The 21688-nt window shown below is 48.9% G+C and overlaps 1 protein-coding gene and 1 long non-coding RNA gene across 4 annotated transcripts in view; one reads left to right on the plus strand and one right to left on the minus strand.

The window, feature by feature from the left end:
• Positions 1–1136: 1136 nt before the first annotated feature.
• DYM (dymeclin) overlaps positions 1137–21688 on the minus strand; it is a 390748-nt gene continuing 370196 nt past the window's right edge. For all 3 annotated transcript variants that reach the window (XM_042239587.2, XM_042239589.2, XM_015103730.4), the window contains one exon: positions 1137–3430. In XM_042239587.2, the coding sequence (XP_042095521.1) occupies positions 3281–3430 (150 nt within the window). In that variant the 3' untranslated portion in view covers positions 1137–3280. The remainder of the gene's footprint in view (positions 3431–21688) is intronic.
• LOC121817763 (uncharacterized) lies at positions 3430–12611 on the plus strand. Its single transcript, XR_006057822.1, has 2 exons — positions 3430–5071; positions 6716–12611. It is a non-coding gene; the product is annotated as an uncharacterized LOC121817763 (long non-coding RNA).

Genomic DNA, 21688 nt, shown 5'->3' on the forward strand with positions numbered 1-21688 from the left:
CTTTTGATAGCCTGGTGAAGTCAAAAGGGTAGGGGCTGCCATACATGACCTGACCAAGAGGGTGGGAAGTTCCTGATGAATCTCTTATTTTGGGTGGGAGATCCCTAATGAGATTAAATTTTATGCTTTGAATTCTTAGAAATAAAAATGCATTATTTGCTGTGGATTGTGTTATAGAATTCACTCCTCAGCTGTGTCATAGGAAGCTTGGCTCATCAGAGACTAGAAGCCTGAACTCCTTGACTCCTAGAGGCGATGTTAAGACACTGGAATAGCCCTGAATTTGGTGTCAGAAAGCCTGGGGATCAGTCTCTAATATCAAGTGGCAGCTACTGAAATTCCACGCACCATGCTTAGGAGGAAAGTAAGAGACCAAAGGGTTGACCTTGCAAACTCAAGTCTATTAAGTATCAGCAAGTACCACAGCTCTAATTTATGGCTCTTGGAAAGCAGTGACTCAGTTATGCAGGGAACTGAAATGCCTGAGGCACGGCCCCAGCTGCACAGAACCGAAAGGACAGTATGTTGCCTAAAGAATGATACATTAAGAAATTTAGGGCCTAAGAGCACCCCCTGCCACATTCCTCTTGCGGGGGGCGGGGATGTTCTAACAAGCTGGAGGAACACTCACAGCTGAGTGTTCCCACTGACGCTGGTCCTGTGTTCTTTCCTGTCTTCTCCAGCTCCTCTCATTTCCTTCCGAAGGCGAGGACTGTGTGTACCGTGTACTTTCTGTGCTTCAGGGACCTTCTTTCCTTTCTCTGTCCTTGTCCTTGAGCTCCTCCACAGCCCCGCTTCCATCTGCACTGCTGAATGGCGGCCATTCTGTGATGCCGACCTTGCAAGGCTGTTGTTCACAGATCCTGCGACACCAGCCTCAGTGGGGTGATGGGACCAGAGCTACAGTTCTGAAGCTTGTTTGCACAGTGCCTTGAACTCTTAAGGAAAGGTGCTACTGAGAGGAGCACATTCTTTTAAAAACAAACAATATGATAGATGACACACTGCAAGAACAGCTCTGTATCTTGGGCAAAATCAGATGTGAGTTTACATGCAAACACACAATGAATGATCTTGTGTTGCCTCATTCTACATGTTTTTGCTTTGTGGAAAACTGAAAAAATTTCTAAAGCAAATTAATGCAAGCATAATTCAAGTTTATTATTTTAAATTTATTGTCACATAATAAATCTTTCACAAAAATAAAGAAAAGCCTCTGGAGGGTTTGCAGAGCCGAGGCTGTGGTGCAGTGGTGTCTGGAGCGTGTGCTTGCACGCTGCCTCTGGGGCTGCAGCCCCAGCTGAACTTTTAGGCCGGTGAGGACCTCTACCGTGTGGTTGATTAAGAGCGGGAGGCAGGGGAGCACACTGTTGGAGAACGGGGCTGTGGGGGCGCCCCGTGAGCCGGGGTGCCTGGGGAAGAGGCTGCACGGCTCCCCTGTCAAGGCTCTCTTGGGTTTGCCCTGTGGCCGAGTGCTGGGGACTCCAGTCCTCCTGTCGGCAGAACTGACAGGCCTGCAGCCCAGGGACTGTCCCACGCCACTGCGCGCTCCTCAGCCTCTGAGGACAGTGCTGGGGTCCTACCAGGGGCTCCTCTGTGCCACGTGACCCTTTAAAATAGTTGCGTTTTGGTTTAAAGGAAAGGAAGCAGATCAGAACGCTCGGGAAACAAATTAAAGCTATGTATCACGCTTCCATAGAGGAAATATAAAAAACTGCGGCCTGAAATGGGCATCCAGGATTTTCTCCTTTCTGACTGGAGGACTCCGCCTTCCACCTTCACACTGCCTCCCCCACAGGCCAGACTAAGCAGAAGCCCTTCACAGGCCTCACCTGCTGGTCTGAGGCCCTCTCCGTGACCTTCAGGGAAACCCCAGGGTCCCAGCCACTGGCAGAGACTCTCAGAGGCTGGAGGCTGAGGAGGCAGTGGCCAGGCCGCACGTCCACCCAGCGCAGGCCCTGCCTAAGCCAGCCAGCCTCGGGGAGCTCTGGTCTCAGCCCCGTCCTGCTGAAGATGAAACCGGCCGGCCTCAGACACTGCCGAGAGGACGGGCAGCCGGGCTTCTCAAGGGGGGAACCACACAAAGGCGTGCTGGCGCGTCACGCGTTTAACCTTCCCAGGGCTCCGTGTGAGAGACGCTGGCGATGGATCGAAGTGACTGGTCACCAGCCCGGGGACAGGAGAGAAGCTGCTTGTGATATAGATTAGGCAACAGGAGGTTGAAACGGGTGCTTCCCTTGCAGAAAAGCACATAACTTTTGTGTCTTTGAGACTGAAACTAGGCCCAAAGGGGTGGCCGTGGGCCCAGAGCGTGGCTCTAAAGGCCTATCCCTTCTGTCCTTGGTGACCATTGCTCTGCCCGGGGCAACCCCGGTGGCCGCATCCCTCAGAGGAGCTCAGGGAGCCAACTGTGGCTCACACAGGCCCCAGAAGAGTTTAAACAAAGTCAGAGACGGACAAGAAAACATGTCTTTCATCTCGTGTGGAACACTGTATTAATCAAATTGGTCTCCTTTTTCTCCTACTGGTCTGGTTGAAGAAAAAAAGACTGCTTTCAAAATGAAGCTTTTCTTTTCCTAATGATTAATACAGAGAAGATTAACTTAATTTGTGCTAGACTCCAATTTAATTCAGCTATAGCTCAGAGGCCAAATCCACAGAAAAGCCAATCTGGGCTTCATGAGGAGGAGCCATTTCTCTCTCCGAGGGAAAGGTGCGGAGGATCTAAGGCCTGCATCCGGCTGCCCAGGCTTCCGTCACGGGTCCTCTGAAAGGCCACTACACACACACACGGCTTCGTTTCCTTATTAATTCCTGTCCTGTCATCTTTTCAGATTGATATTTCTCAATGCTGAAACACAAACACACCACAGACACACACTCTCAAAACTAAAATCCTGAGCATGCAAAAACGAAAAGAAAAAGAAGTACGCACTGATAAAGTGTTATATGCCTAAGGCATCAGGTTTCCTGGAAAAGCTCTAGATTTTTGGTTTAGAAATAAGATTGCATGTGAAATAGCTGGTTTTTACATTTATTATGGTTGCGTACCCCCCTCCCACTTTTTGCACTAGAATCTAAGCTGAGTGATCTATTGCCAACTGGCACCAATTCTCCAAACCCACGTGTGCAAGGGAAACATGCCTGTGTGATCCTCTTTAATAGAAGACACACCAGGGAATCTGTCTACCTCCGTTCCCCAGAAAGAACGTAAGTAGAAGGGCTGCGGCTGGAGGGGGTGAGAGGCTGGGTGGGGTGGGGGGCGGGGAACGGGGCGCTCTCAGTCGGAATCCATTGTGAACAGCTGGATGTCCTGTGGGCTCCAGTAGAGGCCTACTGCTGAGTTGTACACCAGGGACCAGACGTAGGGGATGAAAAACTCCTCGGGCTGCTCCTCTTCCACATATTTGAATTTCAGTTCTGGAAATTTCTGCAACAAAAACAAGATGAGTTGATCAATCTCACAGGCCTGTGTGAGAGCAGTGGGAGTGTGTACCCAGTGTGTGGGGGGCGCAGGGGGCCTGGGAGCCCTGGGCCACAGATCCAGCCTCCCAGTGATCCCCTGGAGGCCGGGTGAATCCCCCGAGGGAAGGGCACACAAGCCCACAGGCCCTGGTCAGGGCATGAGGCGAAGCGAGAGATGTCAGGCGGGAAAGCAGGCCCTGCCTGGGGCAGACAGTGCTCAAGTAGAGACTGTCTGTTGCGTGGCTGGAGTCCTGTTGACTGGGTCTCCTTGAGACACCTCCCCTCTCAGGGCTGAGTCACCTTGGAGGCAAGGACGTTCCCCCCCACAGCTCCTTGGCCTTCACTGTGCAGGCTGGCAGCACCGTGGGCCCGGGCGGACGTGGCGGGTGGGGGTGAGGTGCGGGCACTCCAGCCCTGTGGAGCGGGCAGCAGAGGGGAGCCTGGCTCTGCCACGCTTCCGGGTGGCCTAGCTGCACTCTGCAGTCCCGGGTGAGAAGGAAGAACAAGTGCAGATTCCTGGAAGTGGCACTTTCACCGCAGCATTTCACCAGGATTGGGGCTTCTCATTTTCTAATCTTACTCCTGATCTATTATTCCAGCCAGGGCAGGGGAAGTGATGTCCCCTCACCCCTTTGGCAGCCAAGGAGCCTGGGGTCCCCAAAGGTCCCTGGTGCGGATGCTTCTCAGGCCAAGGTGACGCCAGCAGGAATGGCTGCAGTTTGGTGACCTGTGTCCCAGGTGGGGCGGGGACAAGGGGCAAGGGTCCCAGGAGGAGGGGCAGGGCAGAAGGTTGAGGGGGAGGGCTGAGAGAAGAAGGGAGACGCACACACAGAACGCATGGCCCATGAGAGCAGGGATTCTATATTCACTGTGTTTGCGGCTGTGTCCCCTCAGAGAGTGGTCAGACACTTAACAAATGATTTGATGAATGACTCAAAGAAGCAATCAACCATATAAGGACCAATCAGGTCCCAGACACAATGGTAAATACTTTACGTATATTACAGTAGTCAATCTCTCTTACGTGAGTCACTCACTCATTATTCTATTGCTTGGATGTCTGCTCCTCTGCACACCAGGCAGTGTGCATCAGGGCCTCACCATGCATAGTCCCTGTCCTCACAGAAGGTTACTTCTCCTGGAGCAGAGGGACAAAGAAGCGGCAGCCACGGAACAATGGAGGTGAGTAAGGAAGAGTACAGGAAGTCCCCTACATATGAATGAGCTCTGTTTTAAGAACACGTTTGTAAGTCCAACCAAGTTAGCTTAGGTACCCAACTGACACAACTGGCTACATAGTATTATAATGTCATAGATTTATAATACTTCTCAAACAAATAATACAGAGAAAAAAAACAAACCAAAAAATAAAGGACACATTTTTAATCTTACAGTTCAGTGCCTTGAAAAGCACAGTAGTATAGCAGAGCTGGCACACAGGGGCTGGCACCGAGTGACCAGGCAAGAATTACTGACTGCAGCAGGGAGAGGAGGTGGGAGATGGCAGAGCTGAAGGATCGTCAGCAACAGGAGAGAGAGGGCGAGCTGCAGTTCCACTTCTGCCTGATGTTGATCGAATGCATCTCTGACAGTCTGCAACTTGAAGGTGTGTATGTAGGGAACTTACTGTTGTAAGAAGGGAGTCCCACTAAGGAGGGACTAGTGGCTACAGAGGCCTGCGGGAGGTGGAAGGGCAGCCAGGCGAAGAGGGAAGCCAGCGCCTTCTGAGGGAACAGCAGGCAGGGAAGGCATGAGACACTTTTTGCTGGAGGCGAGAAGAGGGACAGTGGGGGAGCCAGCCCTGGCGAGCAGGGCCCAGAGGGGAGGATGGAATCGCATGAAGAGTCCTGGCCTCCGCTCGAAGGGCCTTCGAAACCTTTGAAGGGTCTCAGGAGGGGGCTTGATGGGAGAGGCTTTATGCAGGGACCACTTGATCACAGGGTGGAGAACTAGAGGGCACTGGAGGGGACAGGGCCTGGTCCAGGTGAAGGGAAAATGAGCCTGAACTAAAATGAATTAAAAAATTTTAAACAAAAAGTGAGGGCGTGGGGGGAGGGGTGGTGGTGGTAGGTAGTGGGTTAGGGGCTAAGAGGGGGCGGGAGTAAGGAGTTACACACATGGGGGTCCCTGGTGGCTCAGGCAGCAAAGAATCTGCCTGCAATGCTGGAGACTTGGGTTTGATCCCTGCATTGGGAAGATCCCTTGATGGCTACCCACTTCAGTATTCTCGCCTGGAGAATCCCAAGGACAGAGGAGCCTGGTGGGCTAAAGTCCATGGAGTCGCAAAGAACTGGACACGACAGAGCGACTAACACTTTCACTTTTTTCACTTTCACACAGAGTTAAAGAGATTTTTCAGATAACCTGTGCAGTGATTAAGACTAAACATCTAAGTGCTGGATCCTCAGAGTTCCAGAATGATGACCCTGGGGCGGGGTTATGCAGGAAATGCTTTGTGGCAAGTGGAGTTTTGAGTTAAATTTTAGCAAAATGTATAGGAAATCACGGGAAGGAGGGTCCTCTGGTCACGGCTGTTCCCTCAACATACCACGACGGCACAGTCCCCATCTGTTACAGCTTTAATGGAAACCAACTTTATTCCATGGCTCCCAGGGCATCAGTAAATACAGTCCATACACAAATGGGATTTATAAGCAGCCCACACTTCAGCCCTACCTACCGCTATATCCACCCTCATACATTTTATCCCATACTTTGCAAAACGATTCAGGTTGAATGCAAACCCAGGCCTTTTCAGGGCATCAGTGTTTCTGAATCAGTTCTCTCCTCTCCTCAGTGCAGGCTAATGGTCTCGGTGTGCGCTGAGGGCCGTGTTGGTTCTCGTGCACAGGGACAACTTCTCCCGCTGGGCTCCGGGGGTCAGTCTGGCAGACAAACCACGAGCAGCGGGGGGGGGGGTGGGGGGGGTGCGGCACTTCTGGCGCTTCCTGGTCTGACTGGAATTCGGTTCGGTCCCCCGGCTTTCCGTCCTGCGGGACCCCTCCCACCCTGGGCCCACAGTCTCTGGGCGCGCCACAGATGTTCAGCAGCTGTGCAGTCTCTGGGGACCGGGCACCCTTGATGAGCCTCCTCACGTGCTCTGCGCCGCTTCTGGCCTGGCACGGAGTTCTCAGGTATGGGGACAGGGTTCTCGGAGGTGGCAAAAGGTCTTTGTCACGGAACCAGGTGTGTTATGGGTAGCAACACAGTGATCTTCTTTTCCGTGAAAAACCTGCATCTGTAGCAACAGGGTGCCGGGAGCGGCCGCCACCAACCGAGCACTCCCTGAGCACCAGGCCGGCCTAGAAGCTCCCCAGACGTGTTGTGGTCAGTCACCATGGTGTCCTGGCGAGGCCCACACGGCCAGCTCCACAGACGGAAGGTGAGGTGGGGCCTGGAGCAGCTGAGTGGCTCGTTCCAGGTTACACAGCATGTGGGGAGGAGTCAGGACTGGAGCCTGGGTCTGACTCGGTGGGAAAGTTTGACAAGAGATACCACAGTCACAGATACCACAGTCAGCCTACTGCTCTGTCCCCAGATCCAATTCTCCAAGGCTCCACGGGGCCCTTTCACTATATGGATAGAACCTAACCCCCACACTGCTGGTCCTGAAAGAAATGACCAACCCCACAAAGATGTCAAGCATCAAGAAAGTGGGGCTTCCCTGGTGGTCCAGTGGTTAAGAATCCACCTTGCAATGCAGGGGACACCAGTTTGATCCCTGGTCCGGGAAGCTCCCCGTGCCTCAGAGCACCTAAGTCTGAGAGCCACAGCTACCGAGTCCAAGTGCAGCCACCACTGAAGCCTGCACACCCAGGGCCTGTGGTCTGCAGCAAGAGAAGCCACCACGGTGAGAGGCCCACAGACCTCAACAGGAAACAGCCCCCGCTCCCTGAAACTAGAGAAAGCCCCCTACAGCAACGAAGGCCTAGCACAGCACCCCCCCAAAAGAACCAAGAAAGTATGGTGGACTGTGTGTGTGAAGAAGAAATAAGCTTCATCCTCTAATAATGAGGATGCAAGTCCTAGCTCTTGGAGTGGCCTCAACTTAGAAAACCTTTCACACTGTCTTGGAGGGGAGGGAGTGGGCTGTGGGCTCAGAGGTGGCGGCTTGAAACCTGCCCCTCAACACAGCAATGTCTCTTTCAGCTGGAATAACATCCTACATTTTTAAGTGGGAATGTCACAAATACGACGCATTTCTGGTTGTCAGTGACAAAAATGACTAAAAGATGTGAAGCCTTTTCTCCATCAAGTGACTATTCAGGGGTTTTCCTAAGAAGGCAGGCCTCAGGAAAGGACATGAGGCAGCTTACCCAAGACCGCTTTCTGTCCCTCCAGGGAGGGTGGGATGGAAATAGAATGAGCAAATTGCTTTCTCAAGAATTCCCTCCAATTAAGCTAAAGAATCTTAGGTAAGAGCTGCTCAGGGGATGGCACTGTGTTCATGTGCTGGCACAAATCTAGTAGCCCTCGTGGTTTGGGGGAAACTCTGACAACTCTCCCGTTAGGACGAGTCACAAGTCAGACGTTGCCTTTAGGTCACAAGCAGCCAGATCCAGGAAAAGGCCATCAGGAGAAGCATCTGGCACCCCCCAGGGCTTCCCTTTCTACCACCTGGTAGAAACGAAGCTGAAAATGCCTTGTTTTTATTTTTGCTTGAGTTTACTTCAAAATGATCCATCTCACTCTGGAGAGAGTAGTAAAGTTCTGTCACGAGCAAAGGTAGGTTTTGAAGAGGGCCTTCCGTCTGTCTGGATCCTCACTTGTTGAAGAGCGAGCTGTATGAACAAATGCATGGTTTCCTGTCTGCGCACATCCCTGCGCTGCAGCTGTTTAACTGGACGGGAGGTGGGGCTTGGCTCTGAGGGGCATTCAGAGCTATCGTGATGAGAAGAGAGGGGTCACCTCTAAGCTGTATTTTACATCAGTTTCCCTAGATAGTTCTGTGGCAGACGCAACAACCTCCAACAGGGGTGTGACGTCTAGCTCCGAGAGGACACGTCTGGAGAGGCTGAGGTGGCCAGGAGTGGGGACGCCAGGCCTCCTGTTAGCTCACAGAGCCCACCCAGCAGGGGCGCTCTGAGGAAGGGACACACCGAGGGTGCCCAGGGGCCAGGGTCGTGGGTCACCTCACCCATGACCACCCAGTAACAAGCAGCATCTCTCAGCTCATCGGCTGGTCTCCTTCACAGCAGCTGGGGTTGAGCTTGCATATCTGTTTGTTTACTTGGGTACCATCTTCCCCTCCAGGACACAGGTCCCAGGAAGGCAGGGACCTTGCTAAGGTGACAGCATCTAGCATACTGCTGACACTGAGGAAATGTCTGCTGAACGATGAATTAAATGAATGAGCGCACGGCTTCAACTCTACACATAACCCTGTGACATACGCTTATTAACTATGTTGAATAGATAAGAAAACCGAGGCTCAAAAGGACAAATAAGACACCAAAGAGGACAGAGCTAGGAAGCGGAGGAGCTGGAGGCCAAACAAAAGTATACCTCTCCCCTGCGCGCCCCTCAGAGTCGACAGGGACCTAGCTGCGCGTTTCTTTAAAATGTCTACATCGCACACAGACGGGAGGTTTTCATGTCTCTCTAGTGATGATAAAGAACCTCAAGCGTTTCTTCCGTGTTCCCAGCTGCTAAGTCACTAGCCCTCTGTGCTTGAGTGTCCTCATGGGAACGGATGGGACCGCTCTCCAGCTCTGGAGCCCACGTGGCCCCGGGCTGCTGGGGGTCAGGAGGCGTCGGCCCTTTCCTGGCTCGGCCACTGGCAGGCTGAGCCGCATGGGGCAAGTCACAGCGTTTCTGCAGGACTCGGTTCTCTCGCCTTGTAGAAAATGAAGGGCCTTGGGCTTCTTCTGAGTCTCCTGGGTGTGGTTTTATGAGATGACCCCAGTAAGGGCTCCACTTTGGGATTCTCTGCATGCCCCCCAGGATCTGCTGGGTCCACCTGGAGAAAAGGGCTGGATGAGCTGGGTTGAGGGACAGCCCTCACGTCAAGCACTTGCAGGCTGCCACTCAGACAGGCGTTACCTGGGGGCAGGCTCAGCGGCGAGGGTCAATATCTGAAGGTTCCTGAGCTGTCCTGGGGGGTGACAACAGTTGGGTTTTAAAGGCTAAGACTCCCCAAATGCTTAACAATCAAGACACACACGAGGCTGTGGTTGGCCTACTGAGGTCTGAGAGCTCGTGGTTAAGTGGGCTGAGGTTCCAGGCGTGGCTGCTTCCGTGGAGTGTGTGCCACTGGACACAGGGCAACCCAGAGAGCAAGCAGAGACAGAGTGGCGTGAACACACTTCTGTTACTAGCAAAACCCAAACACTGCAGACAGTACACCCTCATGCCCCTCGAGTTCTAATACCAGCTCCTCCTTCCTCAAGGGAACAAGTGGGCTGTGGGTTATTTGCTTGAAATTTTTCACCAGCACTTAAAAGGTTCAGAAAGGGGGATAAAGCATAAACAGTAAGAAAAACAGAGCATTTTCTCCGGGATTGGCTATAACAAAACAAACATAACAAAGCACAAGGTAAAAAGTTTCCTCTTTCCTGCAATGAGCTGTTTTCAAGACAGTGTACTGGGAAGATTTTAAAAGGGCAAATAATAGGCATAAATCATAAGAGTTTGGAAAACACCATTCAGTCAATCTGACTGAATGGGAGCACAGCCTCTGCATAACGAACCCTGTCCAAGGAGCACCGAATTTGACACCCTTCCCAATGTCTCCCTGTCTATCTAGTCGGAGAGAGAGCCCACCTGGGTTGAGACTGAGACAGACATTCTTAAAAATATGTGCTCCTCTAAAACAGATCTGTAGATGGTGACTGCAGCCATGAATTAAAAGACACTCCTTGGAAGGAAAGTTATGACCAACCTAGACAGCATATTCAAAAGCAGAGACATTACTTTGCCAACAAAGGTCCGTCTAGTCAAGGCTATGGTTTTTCCAGTGGTCATGTATGGATGTGAGAGTTGGACTGTGAAGAAAGCCGAGTGCCGAAGAATTGATGCTTTTGAACTGTGGTGCTGGAGAAGACACTTGAGAGTCCCTTGGACTGCAAGGAGATCCAGACAGTCCATTCTGAAGGAGATCAGCCCTGGGATTTCTTTGGAAGGACTGATGCTGAAGCTGAAACTCCAGTACTTTGGCCACCTCATGGGAAGAGTTGACTCATTGGAAAAGACTCTGATGCTGGGAGGGACTGGGGGCAGGAGGAACAGGGGACGGCAGAAGATAAGATGGCTGGATGGCATCACTGACTTGATGGACGTGAGTTTGAGTGAACTCCGGGAGTTGGTGATGGACAGGGAGGCCTGGCGTGCTGCAGTCCATGGGATCACAAAAAGTCGGATATGACTTAGCAATTGAACAGCAACAACAATACTCTTAGAACTCTGAGAGCTAAGGAAAAGAAAGACAAAAGGCTCTATTTACACTAGAGACACTGGGGACACATTTTGTTAAGATTCAGCCCAAGAAATGTCATAGTCTGAATGTCAGATCAACAGCCTAGAAAAAGTCACTCTTTGCTCTGCTCTTTTCACGCCTGTGAAGAATGCTGATGCCATCCTGCACTGGCTCAGGGAGGCCCAGGTTCCTCACTTGAGAGCATCTTCACTCCTGACCCGGTCAGCAGGGCACAGGCCACTGGGGTCTTCCCGACTCTGAAGCCATCCTCTCTCGTCTACCTCATCTCCTTTTTTGCCTTCTAAGTCCCCCCTATGGGCCTCAGTGAGGGACTCCTGGGTAGATGGGCTTGAGAACCCACTGAAGATCCAGGAAAGCAGAGGAGGGGGCTCTTGGAGGATGGGGGCTTTGGTGTGACAGTTATGGCAAGAAGGGGTGAGGAGAGGGTGGGGAGCTGGTCACTGCAGGCCCAGGCGTTCACCCCTCTCCTTCCGAGACAGCTGTGACTCAGCTCAACAAGGAGGGAAAACCCATCTCTCAAGCTCAGGGCTTGGTCTCAATCCAAAGCTACTTACAACAATCTTGTTGTTTTGACTTTTGGAGCCAGAGGTAATGCTAGACTCTCTCGAGTTTGGCTGGAATGTTTTTTATCAGCTCCAGTGAATCAACCCACCGCAGTGGGACATCCGGACGCCCAGCCCAGAGACAAAGCAAAGGTCTGATTTGGTGGTTGAGACTTGGGTATAATAAGTAGACCAAACGCTTTAAAGACTGTCTCTGCTGTCAGCCATGTGATCTGGTAGAAACCCACAGGAAGTTCAGCGAACAGATGTAGGGCTCAACTGCAATAATTTTATTACTGCAAAAGTTCAATGGAGTTTTCCCCCTTCCACCATTTATATAGATAGCATCAGAAACTCTAGCAAGTCCCTGGCGTGGCTCCAGGAAGTTTAGTGTGCTTTAAAATCAAGCAGCTAGACAGCACGTTACAAAAAATTCTTTCAAAGCATCTGAATGTATCAAGCATCTGAATAGACAAGTGATGGGTGATGGCTGGCAACGAGGCAGCCCATCACTGCTGGGAGATGGTGTGGGACAGGGTGGGAGAGGTGAGTGGCTGCTAGTGGCATGCCCCGGGGCTGTGGTGGTCAGGTTCTGTGCACTTGGAAAGCAAACTGATTTCAAGATCCCGGCATAAGATATCCAGGTAGGCATTTACAGGCAATTATTTTATCGTGGGGTAAATTGGGGATGAAGAACCAGCTTCCCTACTATTCCTTCCCTGATTTAATCTCACTGTGTAATGTTGGGTCCTTCAGGAATGAGTCCTTAAACTAAACACAGGAGGTGAGCGCCAACTATATATGAAGCATTACACTTGGAGGAAAGGAAAGGGAAAAGGAGTAACTGCTGCTCCTCCAACAGCGGGGATAAGCTAGCAGGAGGAATAAGAATGGTGGGAGCATGACACAAGGTGCAAGGGCCACGCCGCAGGCAGACCGGCCAACACCGGGCTCAGACGACCGTGGGTGGGCCTGAACGCAAGCCCTACGAGAAGCATCCATGTGATCGGTCCAGCTAAATTACAATCTGAACAAGCCTGAACCGCAGGCTCTTCTTTGTGTGATGGAATCCACTGTAAATGAATCAAATATTATTGCTTAACTGACATAAAGGAGATAAGCACTGGTCTGTAAGGTCTGTAAATAAAAGCAACACTGGATGTAGAGCAGTCCTGTTTTATGCAAATTAGTTTCAAAGTGAATGAAAAACTAAATCTAAAGTATAGAAAATTAGAAAGGGTCATTTGTTTTTACTTTACTTTAATTTTATTTTGGGGGGCTTCCCTGATAGCTCAGTTGGTAAAGAATCCATCTGCGATGCAGGAGACCCGGGCTCAATTCCTGGGTCGGGAAGATCCGCTGGAGAAGGGATAGGTGACCCTCTTCAGTATTCCTGGGCTTCCCTGGTGGCTCAGGTGGTAAAGAATCCGCTTGCAATGCAGGAGACCTGGGTTGGATCCCTGGGTTTGGAAGATCCCTTAGAGAAGAGAAAGGCTACCCACTCCCGTATTCTGGCCTGGAGAATTCCAGGGGGTCACAAAGAGTCAGACACGACTGAGTGACTTTCACTTCCGCCTGCACTGTGTAGGGGCAGGATTGAACCCACACTCCCTGTAGGGCAAGTGTGAAGTCCTACCCACTGGACTGCTAGGGAATTCCCTAAAGGGCCATTTATTAAAAATTATAAATTAAGAGACACAAAGCTGACTTTAAGAAGTCTGTCATGAGGTGGCTCAGAATACAGTCACAATACCTTGCATGTCTAAGTGCATGTTGGCTGGCTGGGCAGTGGGCACCTTCGGGATCTCCCTGGGAAGAAGAGAGCTACAAGGTGAGCAGGCATCTAAGTCGCTCAGTCGTGTCCGACTCTGCAACTCCATGGACTGTAGCCTTCCAGGCTCCTCTGTCCATGGAATTCTCTAGGCAAGAATACTGGAGTGGGTTGCTGTTTCCTCCTCCAGCTGATCTTCCCAACCCAGGGATCGAACCTGCATCTCTTATGTCTCCTGCATTGGCAGGTGGGTTCTTACCACTAGCGCCACCTGGGAGACCCAGGGTGAGTGGACACCTATGAATATTTTGAAAGCTCCGGCCAGAAGACCACCTCTGAGATTACAAAGGACACTAATGGCTCTGACTGGTGGCAAAAAAAAAAACCCCCAAAACTCTTAGGAAAAACAGAAAGATACAATGTAAGATTGAGCCTACACTTGTGATGAATTCTCCACCATCACACCATCAGCCAGAATCTGAGGCCTGCTGGAGTCTGAAGACAGACTCTCTCTCACAGGTCCAGGTTAAAGGGGGTCATGAAATGGGGATGTCTTCCGTTTGAAATTTCTCTCTCTTTTCGGGAGAAGGGGCACTGGTAGGGCAGCCTGCAGGAGCAGGAGGGAAGAACAGGCTCTCCCTGAGACAGGCTGTGACAAGTGGGTACTGACCTATAGGGGTTGGGTTGGGGGCAGGGAGGAAGCTGGCATTGCGTGTGGCGAGACCTTGTGGGCAAACACTGAGGCCGATGACACACTTGCAGGCCTGGCAAGTTGTAGGGCCCAGACACAGGCTCCAAGGCCAGCAGCTGGGGATGCTGCTGGAAAGAAGGGATGAAGACAGAGAGGGGCCTCAAGGGCTGGGATAATGTATCTATTCATTCAGTGAGCCTAGAATTGAGCGAAGAGGCACGTTGGGGATAGATATTTCTAATTTAAACACCATTAGCTCTGAGATGGCAGTTGAAGTTGCCAAGGGTGTAAACTCAAGAAGACTGAGCTGCAGCACTGAGTACTGACCGAGTATTGATTGAGTACTGTAGTATCCAAAAACCTGTTCTAAATGCAAATTATTTTGAATACAGCAGACTGGGAGGAGGAGAATGTTTTGATCCCATGGTGGGAGATGAAGGGCAAAAGTTAAGCATTTACTGGCATACTTCTTGGCTGAAAGCCAGCCCAGAGGGGGAGCCACAGATGACTGGAAAAGTGTATTCTTCCTGCAGTGGGCTCCTTATTTTGGACAGGACTCAGATACCTAGGGCTTCCCTCATAGCTCAGTTGGTAAAGAATCTGCCTGCAATACAGGAAACCCTGGTTTGATTCCTAGGTTGGGAAAATCCACTTGAGAAGGGATAGGCTACCCACTCCAGTATTCTTGGGCTTCCCTTGTGGCTCAGCTGGAAAAAATCCACCTGCAATGAGGATGATCTGGGTTCAATCCCTGGAGAAGGGAATGGCTACCCACTCCAGTATTCTGGCCTGGAGAATTCCATGGACTGTAATAGTCCATGGGGTCGCAAAGAGTCAGACACAACTGAGTGACTTTCACTTTCACTTTCAGATACCTGGTTAAGAGAGTGAGATCCCAGGAAAAAATGCATTACTAGGAAATAAAAGTCCAAGTAGAATAAAAGCTCCATGAGGGCAGGGATTCCCCCTCATCCCCTCGCTACTGATGCATCCACCAGTGTTTAGAAGATTGCCACGGACTTGAGAGATATTTGCTGAGTGAATGAATAAACGAATGAATGAAGAGGTAAAAATTGCTGTTATTGGCAGGGCAGGAGTGGGGTGTGCTGGGTGGGTGGCGGATTTCCCTGGTAGCTCAGCTGGGAAAGAATCCGCCTGCAATGCAGAAGAACCTGGTTTGATCCCTGGGTTGGGAAGTTCCCCTGGAGAAGGGATAGGCTACCGATTCCAGTATTCTTGGGCTTCCCTGTTGGCTCAGATGGTAAAGAATTCGCCTGCAATATAGGAGACATGGGTTCGATCCTTGGGTTTGAAAGATCCCCTGGAGGAGGGCATGGCAACCCACTCCAGTATCCTTGGCTGGAGAATTCCCATGGACAGAGAAGCCTGGTGGGCTGCAGCCCATGAGGCTGCAAAGAGCTGGTATGACCAAGCAGGTAAGCATTTTGGGGACGTGGGGGACAAGAGGGGAAACTGAGTCCTGTACACTGGATGAGTCTGTACACTGGATGATGGAATAACTGCCCACATTCATTTGGGACCAAATGAGCCAAATTAATTTGAGATGCAAATGAACTGACTTAACTGGGATTTGGGGGCAATACTTACAAACTCAATAAATTAACTTACTTCTCAAACTACCTCTTCTCCTTGCTTACCACCATCCTACCACTGTCATAATCTGGCTTACCTAGGAAACTGGATCCTGGATAATGGATGACATTAATATAGATAGTCACAGTCATATTTTGTATTTCAATATATACTTAATTATGGAAAATAAATGAGTTCATCAAAATGTACTAGTCATGAACTGACACATAATATGTGAATGGAGAAACATTCATTTTTAATGAGTCCTTTACTTTTTCCTTTTGTCAACACTATAACATGGTTTTTAAAATGGGGTAAGTTAAGGCCTTAGAATGTAAACAGTAAGTCCTGATTAGTGTGTCTGTGATAATATTTCTTTATACTGGTTTTTTTTTTTTTCAGATTAATATGTGAATTAAGAGAGAATGGGAGATAGAGATTTTGGAGAAAGATTCTGAATCTTGTTTAGACAAATTCTGGCAAAGCAAGGATCTTTGCTATGTCTGAAATGTCCGTGCTGGGAGATACATGTGGGTGACACGTGGTGGCTGTGGGGACAAAGACACAGAAGACGCTTTGCTGGCATTCCCCAGACAGACTGTGGTGCCTCTGATTGAAAGAGAGTCTCTGTGATTATATTAGGTGAGAAGACACTCTTTACCACAGTATGTCAGAGATATCTGGAAAGAGAATTCCAACTAAGATGAATGCAGAGGTAAGAAGTTGTCTTTAATTTCTTAAGAGTTATCTCCTTTGAACATTCTTAGGATTTAAGTTATAAGCAAATGTGACAGTTTTTCAAGCCTTCTTAAAAAGTCTTGCCTGAATTATTTCTTAGCAGGAAGTTAAAACAAGGCTCTGATGATCAATATCCCTATGCATCCACCATATAGGAGAATTTTCCCCTCTGCTTATGGAAAGAATAATCTATTCACAGTGTTCTATGAAAAGCCTGTGGTTGCTAAACCAATTATGCTTTCTTCAATCTACTTCGAGAAAATTCCACTTAAATCCCCTGATTCTAAAGGAAGGCCAGCATTTCACAGCCTAAGTTCAACCTCAGTGCTCCCTATGGCTCTCTTTCCCAGGGACGCAAGTATGATCCATCAACAGACGAACCACATCTGTGACTTCCTGTCAGATGCTAAGTCCTGGACCCATGGTTACTCCAACATTCGTGATCAATGAATTAAAAGCACAAAATGAGGTTGGTTTCCTTCTCCACAATCATGAGGACTAATAAAGGGAATGAGGAAACTGAGAGGAAAGGGAACAGAAGTAGAATGCTCCAGAAGATTCCTAATAATCCTGTTTGTTGTTAGGAATTGAGTCTGCCTTAGATTCCACTCAGTCATGGTTATGTCACTGTGAGACAGAGCTATCTAGAAAATGGGCACTCCCAGCTTCAACTAGACAGGCCTAGGTCACCTAGAAAAATCTGTATTACTTTCCTGGACCATTACACTATGGGATCCTGGAATCACAGAATGTTAGCACTTCAACTAGTGTTAACATTCAAGAGACTCTCAATTTTAAAAAGAAGGTACAAAAATGTACAAATAAAACCATAAAAATCCTTAACAGTTATATAAGGTCCACCAAGTTAACTGGAATTCATATTAAATGACTATACATTGATTTCCTTAAGAAACTGTTCTAATACAGGGAACATACTCATTATCTTAGTCCAAAATTCCCTTAGACTTGGGCTTGTTCCCTTTGGGGAAGCCATTGACACTGCCTCAAAATTAAAAAAAAAAATGCTATTGATAAAATAGTTGTGTTTTTATCCCCCTGAAGCCAGTAAACATATTATCAAATGATTCAAAAGTTTGACTTGGTACGATGCATCACATTGTAAGGGGGTTCCCTGGTGGCCCAGATAGTAAAGAATCTGCCTGCAACATACGAGACGCAGGTTCAATCTCTGAGTTGGGAAGATCCCCCGGAGAAGGGAATGGCAACCCTCTTCAGTATCCTTGCCTGGAGAATCCCATGGTCAGAGGGGTCTGGCAGGCTACAGTCCATGGGGTCACAAAGATTCAGACACGACTGAGCAACTAAGGACATACACACACACCACACTAAGATATTGTCTCACTATGTAAAACAGCTCTCAGTTGTGAGACACTCAACTCACTGAAAACCCTAAGATAGAGGAGATAAGCAATGAATGCATCAGAATGAACTGACCGAAGCAGTTTGTTTAATTTTTCCCAAGGAAAACATGAACAGGAAGAAGCAAAGACAGAGCAAAGTGGGTGGTGGGGTATGTCTATGAAGGGCGGTGGGTGGTGGTGGTGGGATGAGAGAGACACTGGCACAGGTGAGCTATGTGATTTGACCACTAGGACCAAAACTAAGAAGGGGAACCTGTCCCACTGTACACTAAACTATAAAGCTGAAGTAACTGAGTGGTGTACTATCCCCCCTCTAATGTGGACCACCACAGATGTCTATGATTTAGCACTTATACCTGCTATGTTATAATTACAGAAGAATTAACCAAAAAGCTGTATAAAATAGGTATTTTATGTATCTAGGGAATGTATCCCTACACATCTAGGGAATACAGGCTGCATTTTATTTTACAGTGAAAAAAATGTGCTTGAGATTTAAACTTCCAAAAGTTTTGCAAGTTAAAGATGTATATATTTCAAAATACGCACAACTACATGAAAGAACCAGAGGTTCCCTAACTTACCAGACTTTTTCCTCTTCTCTTCTCATTCTATCTTAATCAACTAATCAATCTGTCAGGTGGAAAACTTTATGGAGAACGGCAAGTATAAAGCAAAGTTCAGATGGTCAAAGAGCTGAAAATCTAGCACGGAGACAAACCGTAAATACACAAACGAAACATGTAAATGTCCATCTCATTGTTAAATACCAAGAGCAGCGATATAGGCCGTGAACCACTGAAAAGTTTCCAGCAGGAGGAGATGAATACATCTGTTGTGTCTGGGACAGTCCCCTTGGAGGCAGGGGGAGCTGGGCTGTTAAGGTAGAGAAGGGGTGAGGAGACCACCACTTCAGGCAGGGACAGGCAAGGCAGCAATGAAGAGTGGGCTCAGAGGCCGGGGGCAGACAGCACGGGGCTGGGCTCAGAGTCTGAACTGTATTCATTTTTCCTGGACTCTTCAGGCATCAGGGAGAGGGCTATGCAGCAGGTGAGGGGTGAAGTTTATTCAGGTGACTGGGTGGTAGAGATGGTGGTGCTGACGGTGACACTTATGTGTGTGTGTGTGAGTGTGAGTGTGTGAGTGCGTGAGAGTGAGAGACATTCCCCTCAACAAACTACACCCATTTCCTCCCCCCACCCAAGTTAGAGAAATGAGATCTACTGACCAGTAGCATTGGTATCACCTGTTAGAAAATCAAATTCTTGGGACCCAGATATTCTGTGATTCAGGAAGGCAGAAGGGAAAGAATGAGCTGAGAGAGAAAGAATTTCCATTCTGGAGGAGCCATATGAAGGAGCACAGGTTCTCAAGAATTGGGAAGAAGGATAGTGCAGGATGGCAAAGGGTATCCTCCAACAGGGGAGTTAGGACAGACACCATGTATGGCTCCCTCAACTGGCACGTGGGGATACCGAGGCCTTTAATAACAACCATTTATTTCATTATACAACAAAAGTCCACACAGTTGAAGCTATGGTTTTTCCAGTAGTCATGTACAGATGTGACAGTTGGACCATAAAGAAGGCTGAGCACGAAAGAACTGATGCTTTCAAATTGTGGTGCTAGAGATGACTCTTGAGAGTCCCTTGAACAGCAAGGAGATCAAACCAGTCAATCCTAAAGGAAATCTATCCTGAATTTGAAGGACTGATGCTGAAGTTCAAGCTCCAATACTTTGGCCACCTGATGTGAAGAGCCGACACACTGGAAAAGACCCTGATGCTGGGAACGATTGAGGGCAGGAAGACAAGGGGACAACAGAGGATGAGATGATTGGATGGCATCATCGACCTACTGGACATGAATATGAGCAAACTTCGGGAGATAGTGAAGGACAGGGAAGCCTGGCATACTGCAGTCCATGGAGTCACAAAGAGTTGGACACAACTTAGCGACTGAACAACAACAATTTCAGATGGCAAGGCTAAAATGTGGCAGAGACCTAACAAGAAATAAATATTTGGGGCCACTGGCTAGGCTGGCCCTAAGACACAGACAGAAGCTGGGAACCATCTCTGTGGAGTCTGAAAACAAAGTGAAGGTAATAAGAGAGAAAAAAAGGGAAAGGATGGCGAAAAAAAAAAACAAACAAACCAGTGCTTCAAGATGATCTAATCTTCCATTGACAAAAGCCTGTTCTTTGCCATTCATGGAGCCTGCTTTTACCCTTTCCTATACCAAAATACATAAGTTTTAAGTTTCTTGTCTTAGTGTGTTAGAAGTTTAAAAACCAGCCCTCCATATTCAAAATGGAGTGTGGTGCAGGCTTCAGGGCAGGCTGGAAATTTAACTGCACTGTATACCAGCTAAGTTCACATGATTTTAATTTTTTCCCATAATTTTCGTAAGAAAGGAATGTTTTACCATTTTATGAATAAGCAATACCACTGCAGGCAAATTTTTTAAAACATATGCTCAGAGGTGGCAAAGCAGTGGTACTAGCCAACCTGACTGGGAGGCCCAGAAAAGAGTGACTCTACATGCTCTGAAGGGGGCTCATCGTGGAGCCCAGGCCTGGCACTGACACAGCTCACATCCTGGGTCAAAGCCTCACACCTACCCTACTACCTTCGTACAGTCTTAAAAAGGGGTATTTCATAAACTGGAAACATCACATAAAAAGGGCTGCCCTTGGACTTCCCTGGTGGTATGGTGGATAAGGATCCGTCTGCCCATGCAGGAGACACGGGTTCGACCCCTGATCCAGAAAGATTCCACATGCTGTGGAGCAACTAAGCCTGTGGGCCACCACTGCTGAGCCTGTGCTCTCGAGCCCATGGGCCACAACAACTGAAGCCGGAGTGCCCTAGAGCCTGTGCTGTGCAACAGGAGAGGCCACTGCAACGAGAAGCCCGAGCGCAGCAAGATGACCCGGTACAGCCAAAAAAAAAGGACTGCCCTTTGCACATGGAGGCAGTAGTCCCAGCCCCTCAGACTCATTAACACAGATCCTTTCATATGTGCATTCTTCTCTGATTCGGCCACATACTTGCACCTGATTCCTCTCAGGGACGTGGGTATAGGATTTGAAAGGGACCGGCTTCAAATTCTTACCAGCTTGTGGCTCTAGAACAGTGAGATGGACCAGGTGGTGATGAGTGACCCTCGTGAAACATTCTAACCCACAGCTTTATCAGCAATCAACACCAGACCCTTTCCTGCCCACTTCAAAGAAGCTGGAACTTCTGCCCTTGCCTGGGCATTCACACTTCTGTCCACCACTGAATGACACTAATTTTTTTTTTAACCTCAAAAGGATGCAGCCTTTTCTGGAACACCTCTGATTTCCAAGTCTCACTCTCAGGGCAGTTCCTGAGAGGCAGGTATTCCTGAAACTCAGGACAAAAGACAAATCATAAATCACTTATTCCACTTTGCTAAAGATGCTGCAGCCATATTTTAAGCCCTATTACGTACAAAGCAACCTGAATAAAAGATTCGAATGTGCTCTGAGCTGAATGGAAATTCTAAAATTGAGGAGAAACAGCTAAATAATCTGCAAGTCTTAAATAGGAGGATATACACCCAGAGGGGCACAGACCTGGGGAACAGTGGTTGGAAAGAGCTAAGCAAGGAGGCTGGGAGGTGCTGCTGCCTGTGTTCTGGGCAGCAGTGACTCCACGTGCGGCGGGGACGGGCTGGGGTGGGACAAATTCAAGTATCAACTGAGGGGCCGGAGCCCTGTGCCCTCTGTCATTCACAGCCTGGAAGCCGAGGCTGGACCAGGCAGGGCACTGGACTCCTGTCCCTTTTAATTCCCCAGCTTAGACAGGCTGGACGTTGTCAAAGGCAGGCAGTTGGTACCTTTATGCTCCTCATGGCAATGGTCATATGTACCAGTTACATGAGACTGAAATAAACACCATGGTAAGGAGGCATAACCTTTGAAGACTAATATGTATCTTTCCCATCTAGGCTCTGAATGGTGTAATGGAGCGAAAATTCAGGATATCTGAATTTTAGACTTGGTTCTGACACTAATAAACTTGGACAAATAACGTGACTCCT

The sequence above is a fragment of the Ovis aries genome, chromosome 23 (assembly GCF_016772045.2).
Source record: "Ovis aries strain OAR_USU_Benz2616 breed Rambouillet chromosome 23, ARS-UI_Ramb_v3.0, whole genome shotgun sequence".
In the NCBI taxonomy this organism is placed as follows: domain Eukaryota; kingdom Metazoa; phylum Chordata; class Mammalia; order Artiodactyla; family Bovidae; genus Ovis; species Ovis aries.